The 6343-nt window shown below is 35.8% G+C and overlaps 1 protein-coding gene across 3 annotated transcripts; it reads left to right on the forward strand.

Annotated features, from left to right (window-relative positions):
* The first annotated feature begins 482 nt into the window (after positions 1–482).
* Positions 483–4438, forward strand: LOC110099616 (ubiquitin carboxyl-terminal hydrolase 21). 3 transcript variants are annotated; one of them, XM_020826814.2, is made up of 9 exons: positions 483–822; positions 918–989; positions 1086–1206; positions 1301–1420; positions 1883–2058; positions 2179–2514; positions 2625–2744; positions 2838–3291; positions 3810–4438. In XM_020826814.2, exons 1-9 carry the CDS (start codon positions 784–786, stop codon positions 4202–4204), a joined length of 1833 nt encoding a protein of 610 aa, XP_020682473.1. In that variant the 5' UTR covers positions 483–783; the 3' UTR covers positions 4205–4438. The 3 variants fall into 3 exon arrangements, with proteins under 3 accessions (XP_020682473.1, XP_028549090.1, XP_020682474.1); XM_028693257.1 differs by having other exon boundaries at positions 3813–4438; XM_020826815.2 differs by having other exon boundaries at positions 1310–1420.
* Positions 4439–6343: the final 1905 nt, after the last annotated feature.

Below are 6343 nucleotides of genomic sequence, written 5' to 3' on the forward strand. Positions count from 1 at the left end.
GACGATAATATAGTGCGGTTTATATGGAAATCGGAGGATGAAAATATGGTTTCTCAAGAAACCGGATTTTTATGATCCGGTTTCTCAAAAAACCGGATTATTGTCCTCCGTTTTCACTCCTTTTTAAATTTGTTCCCTCTCACGATCTTTATGCAAATTAAAATTTTATTAGTGCACCTTTTAATAATTTGGCCTTTTAAAAACACATTTTTAATAAAAATTTAAAAATTTTGTACAAAAAAGCTCATTTAAGAAGCGGTAAGAAAGCCATTACAAACAAAGTCAAAGTTTAAGAATTTGTTTGGAGCAATTTTCTTACTGCTTCTGAAAATAATTTTTTAATAAAAAAATTTTGGTTATATATATATATATATGATATTATTTACGTTTTTTTTTTTTTCATTTTTATGTTTGATATTTCACCACTTAAATTGAACGGAATATGGTTTATGCAAATGTTTTGCTATAATTTATCAGAAAATGTATAGTTTTAAACAAATGTGAAATTCGGAAACCGCGGGATCGAAAGAAGGCGGCTTCATTTCCTCCAAAATAAATCCCTTCTGGCGCGCCCTCTCTTTCAAAAACCCGCGAATTCTCCCTACTTCTGAATTTCACAATTTGGACAAAACCCTAACCCTAGCCCTTCCCATCTCTTGAACGGTTACTGAACGGTTACTCCGTTACTGCACGTCTCCACTTCTACTGATCGTGGAAATACCCGTCGTCTTTATCGACCAATCTTAGATACGCTGGATTTGCGGAACGGAACCCTAGCTAGCGATGGAAGCGCCGATCCTCGCCTTGCCTTGTCCACAGATCGTACGCGTTTATGGGATTGTGCTGGTTTTTCGGAAAGTTTATTGTGGTTTTATATGTTTAATCAATTAGGTTTGTCCGGGTCTTCGTTTTTGTAGGGGCAGGAAACGGAGATGTTGGAAAGCACTAATATTTCTCCGCCTAAATCGAGATTTCAGGCCCATCTCGTGGTGAGAATCCCTAATTGCTTCCATATCGAAGAGGCCTATCTTTTCTGGTATTGGGTAAAAAATATCGCTTAGTACCTTTATCTGTCTTTTGTACAGGGGGCAACGCTTCATAATATGGGGAATACTTGTTTTATGAATGCCGTTCTTCAGTGCATCACACACACGGTTCCGCTGGTGGAGAAGTTACGTACCGATAGTCACAGCCCTGCGTGTTCTGGTTTGATACTTCACTTGATTTCTATTTTTATTATCTGGTTTTACTGCTCCCTATTATAGATTTTTCTGTTTTTATACTTACTTTTTTTGGTCAGGATTTGCAGATAAAGATGGAGAATTTTGTTCTTTTTGTGCATTGAGGAACCATGTTGCTGAAAGCATAATGAAGTCAGGATTTGTTATCACTCCCAGAAGTTTTGCCTATAATTTAAGCAGTATCCTTGATCACTCTCTATCCAAAATATCATTTGCTATCAAAAATTTCATATTAGAGTCGTCTGAATTTTGTTTATAGATGCCATCTTCTACCCCGTCAGGCGTGGGAAGCTTGCATGTGGTTGTTGTTCGACACAGAGAGAAGATAGCTGCAATAAATGAATCTTAATATACTTAATTGGACTTTGGTTGAGTGATATTTTTCTTGTTTTAAACAGATTTTTGTGTTGTATAGGTAAATTTGGATAATTTATATATTATATATATGATAGTCAAAATTTAGTGGTATTCATATAAATTCCCGTTATTCATGTCATTTTTGGTGCTTCTGTTATTGATTACAAAAAAAGCTGTTTTTGAACATTTTGAACTTCTATGTTGCTTTATACATTCATGGGTGGTGTGTAAAGGAAGCATAAGTAGCCTACTAAGTGTAATTTCTTGACCTAATAAACCATCAGAAATCTCATCTTTCTTCCAGCCTGGAGAACAGCAAGATGCACAAGAGTTTCTCAGTTGCCTTTTGGATAGTATTCATACTAGCTATCTGAAACCCATCTACAAAGATCATCAGTTCTTGTCATCTAGAGAAGAAAGTCCTGTTAATCAAGTATTTGGAGGTTGTCTCCGAAGTCAGGTATGGCGGATTGTAGACTCCCCTTCAAACTTATTATGTGCTTTTTCTTCTTCTTCTTTTTTTAAAAAATATTTTCAAGTGATTGTTTTGTTCAGTTATTTACTGTTTGATTGGTTTCAGTTGCGGTGCCTTGAATGTGGTCATTGTTCAGATACATATGAACCTATTGTTGATCTCAGCTTAGAGATTGATGATGTAGATAATCTCACCGAGGCTCTGGAGTCTTTCACCAAGACAGAAATGATCGATGATCCTGATATCAAGTTCACCTGTGAAGGTTGCAAGGCTCAAGTTTCCATGGAGAAACAACTCAAAATTGAGCAACCTCCAAATGTCATCGCACTGCATCTCAAGAGATTCACAAATACTGGTCATTCTGTTCTCAAGATCTGCAAATTTGTGAAATATCCGTTGGAGTTGGACTTGATGCCTTTCCTGAGCTCACCCCGAGAAAATGTAAGCTCTTTTTTTTTTTTTTTTTTGTAAGCTTTTTTTTTTTTTTTTTGTTCTATAGGGTTATACAGATCAATAAAAAAAAATCCTGATCTAGAATGCTTTAATTACAGGAGCAATTAATATATGAGCTATATGGCATTGTAGTGCATAGTGGTTCCTGTTATTTTGGTCATTACTACTGCAATATCCGCACCTCCCCAACTACTTGGTATCAAATGAATGACTCGTTGGTAAGAAGTAATATAATGATATGTGCTTTAATCTATCAATGTTCTCATTCATGTTCTTCACATTTTTTTTTTGTTCTTTTGATGTTCTTTTAGCTAGATCCGATATCAGAAAGTAATGTGCTAGATGAAGAAGCTTATATACTCTTCTATATGAAGAAGGGTTCATCTCCCTGGTTTAAAAGCTTAATGGAGTCTCAGAAGATTTACCAATCAAACATGGATAGGAATGGCTCGCCATCATCTGTGCTGGATTGTGAGGATAACGATGAAACTTCATCTTCTGTCAGAGAGCCTAGCAGCAGCATCTCAGTCGAAGCAGTTAGAGAAATATTTGAAAAAGACGAAGTTTCAAGCCCACATGCTAGTACTTCTGCAGATTTTCCAATTGACGAGCTGCAGGGAGAAGATCCTGTAACTCAACGGTCGCCTGACAACTTGAGCACGAGTGGTGCTTTGGATTCTCTGCCTAGCTGTTCTGGAACACAATCTTCCAAAGAACCTGACTCAGATCAACTTCTCAGTCATATTTTCAGCCCAGAGCCCCTGGGTAGGTTTTCATCATCCAAAGTTATCGTTAAGAAATTCAAATTTCCAGTTAACATCTAGCTTTTCATATATTCTTTTCTTGTGCATTGTCTATTATTCAGCTTTGATTTTTTTTATATTTGGATCAAATTCCATCATATATATTATTTTATAAATTAATATGAAAAAATTATATCCAAATGATATGACAAATGCTTACAGTTAGAAGATATTTAGGCTTTGTTTGGGACGACTTTCTTTATGCTCTTAAAACAGCTTTTTAGTATAAAATTTTTAATTTTTATACTAGAAAGCTGCTTTATGAAGCAGTAAGAAAGCTGTCCCAAACGAAGCCTTAAACACATAAAAAATAGCACCTTGGATTAATTATCTTAGCAAAAAACATAGAAGTTTTCAAACTTTTAGTATTTATGTTGTAGTTCTGAATATTTGTTCCTATCATCTTGATACAAATTGCATCTTGGTGATCTGATAAAATTTTGTTCAAGTAATGACCATTCAAGTTTGATTAAATTTCAGAAGAAGACAAGGAGAATCGCCTAGCCTCACAAAACCAAGTGAGTTCAAAAGCCAGCAATCAAACAGGTCAATATAAGCTGAATAATGTGAACAATACAGACAAATCTCTTTCAAGAATAATGAAGTGCATGCCTAGTTCAAGGAGATTAGGCTTTTTGGCTTGCCTTCATAGTTCACCTGAACCTGGAGGAAGCAAGCAGCCCCTCGCCTCAAAGAGTGACCAGCCATTGAAAATGAGAAAGAGAACAGGCTCAGAGCTGCATCTATTGATTGGGAAGGACAGCCCTTATTACAGACCAAACAAGGCGAAAAGTCTCAGCCCTCAGGACATCAGGGGTTGCTTCATTGAGGATGACTCTGACTTGTTATTTGAATTTGACTCTGCTGATAGCTAACTATAATTGAGAACCAGTAAATTGTGATGTGCTTATTGTCCTCAGTTCTTTTTTTTTTTCTTTCCTTTAGCTAATCACCTCTTTGTTGCTGGTGATAGGATGTACATAGGACTCCAAATTAGGAGTTTAGTTTACTGTTTAGGGTTCAAGCTAGCTTTTTTATTTTCTTATTGAGCTCAATATGGGCTTGAATATGACCTGAGTTTTAGAAATTTGTTATTGGCTTTGAGCTTTCATTTAGTTTTATTTGAGTTTAATTAATTATATATATAATCTATTAATATAGCTATTTATTTAATATATTATTATCAAATAGTAACAAAAAGCAAAATTAGAATTTTTATGTGTTCATGTAGTTTGTTTAGTGTTTTAGTTATAAATATTGAAAAGAATAATATTTAATAAATTTATATTTTTTTAATTAGAAAAATAGTTTTAAAGTGTATAAAATATTAAAAAATATATATATATATATATATATAATTTAAAATGAGTATATATATGTGAAAAGATATAGTAGCTCCAGTGATAGATAAAATTAAAGAGTCGTATTAGTTGATTTGATCAAATAAAATATTAGCTTTTTGATGACCTTGTTAAGAGAGCAAATGTATTAGATTTTGATTCATGTTACAAAAAAGTAGAGGCATACCTAAAAAAAATATTTGTAAGAAAGTATTGAAAATAAGTTTTTATTAGATTTAGGCTTTGTTTGAGATAACTTTCTTATTGTTCTTAGAATATCTTTTTAGTATACAAATTTAATTTTTAAATAAAAATTTGCTTTAAGACGCAGTAAAAAAGCTGTTCCAAATGAAGCCTTAAATGAGAATTTGGTTTTTATAGGGCACCATGAAAAAAAAAAAGATTCATCTAGCCAACCCTTTATAGTTGTTGCGTCCAGGAGTATTCACGGCGGTAGAGAAATATAAAATTTAGAGTCTTAGCATTGTACGAAAATCCGGCACGCAATCAGATAAGAGAGAAGGTCTAGCATTTAGAAGACACCAAGTTTTTTACGTGGAAACCCACTGAAAAGGGGAAAAACCACGGGGCCTAGCCCATTTTGAATGAATCCACTAGTAATCTAGTATTGCAGTTGATTACAAATGAAGCCCTTCCTTGGTAGAAGACCTTAGCTTGATGTACATTTTATAGAGTACATTACATGATGTGAATACAAAGAAACACTATTGACATGTTCGTTTGGTCGGGAGGACCATTGTCTGTTGACGGATGTCAGAAAGGCTGTAGTCTGCGGACGACGTAAGTTAGAAGGACTATTGTCTGATGACAAAGGTCAGAAGGACGACGCCAGGTAGAAGTCCAACAATGGAAAGAAATCCATTTTCGGATAGATGTCCAACGAAAGTCCGATAACCGGTAGAAGTCCAGCATCGGGTAGAAACTTAGCAATGAGTGAAGGTCTGGCGTTGGGTAGAAGTCCGACGTCTGTTGGTGGTCGAGAAGAACACCGGTATCACTTGGGCAGAGTTTCGGCATCAGGGGGGAACTTTGTTGTTAATTGGGCAGAATGTTAGCATCCCATAGAAGTCAGGCAGAATTATGGCGTCCCGTAGAAGTCGGGCATAATTTCGGCGTCATTTGGAGTTCAGGCAGAACTCCGGCAGTGGTCGAGGAGGAGTCTCTTCTCTCCTACTCTTCTCTTCTCCTCCTCCTCTTCCTTCTTCGGTCCCTTCTCATGAGAAATGAGGGGTTTATTTATAGATTTTATGGAGCGGCATGACCCGTAAATAGATGAGAGACCAGGGGCGAATATGGAGTGGTTCAGATGAACGACCGATATTGAATCCTACGATCATGGACCGTTTATCAGACATTTGAAGGTCTTAATGATGTCGGAATTCGACGATCTTGGGCTCGTTGGATTTTTCTCATCGAGCCGCTCTATTCAACTATAAGCTCGTCAAGTTCGAAGATCGTTTGATAACTCAAATTGTGGTACAAACTTTTCAACAGCACTTCGGGTCCTTGATTTGGACTCATTCGGGCTCGAATTGAGTTGAATTTGGTGTCGTTGGGTTCGTATTTCCGAGACGCTCAGTTTGACTATAAGTTTGTTGAAATCAGAGTTCAGATGCTCTCGAATTTAATTTTTGAAGTTTCTGGCTTGATGTT

The sequence above is a fragment of the Dendrobium catenatum genome, unplaced genomic scaffold, assembly GCF_001605985.2.
Source record: "Dendrobium catenatum unplaced genomic scaffold, ASM160598v2 fragScaff_scaffold_247, whole genome shotgun sequence".
NCBI classification, from domain to species: Eukaryota; Viridiplantae; Streptophyta; class Magnoliopsida; order Asparagales; family Orchidaceae; genus Dendrobium; species Dendrobium catenatum.

Excerpts from the sequence above, each read along its gene's own strand:
- LOC110099616 (XM_020826814.2), top strand. The coding sequence starts at position 784 with ATGGAAGCGCCGATCCTCGCCTTGCCTTGTCCACAGATC. Across the intron at positions 1,207-1,300 it reads TCACAGCCCTGCGTGTTCTG|GATTTGCAGATAAAGATGGA; the intron begins GTTTGATACTTC and ends TTTTTTGGTCAG. Across the intron at positions 2,745-2,837 it reads ATCAAATGAATGACTCGTTG|CTAGATCCGATATCAGAAAG; the intron begins GTAAGAAGTAAT and ends ATGTTCTTTTAG.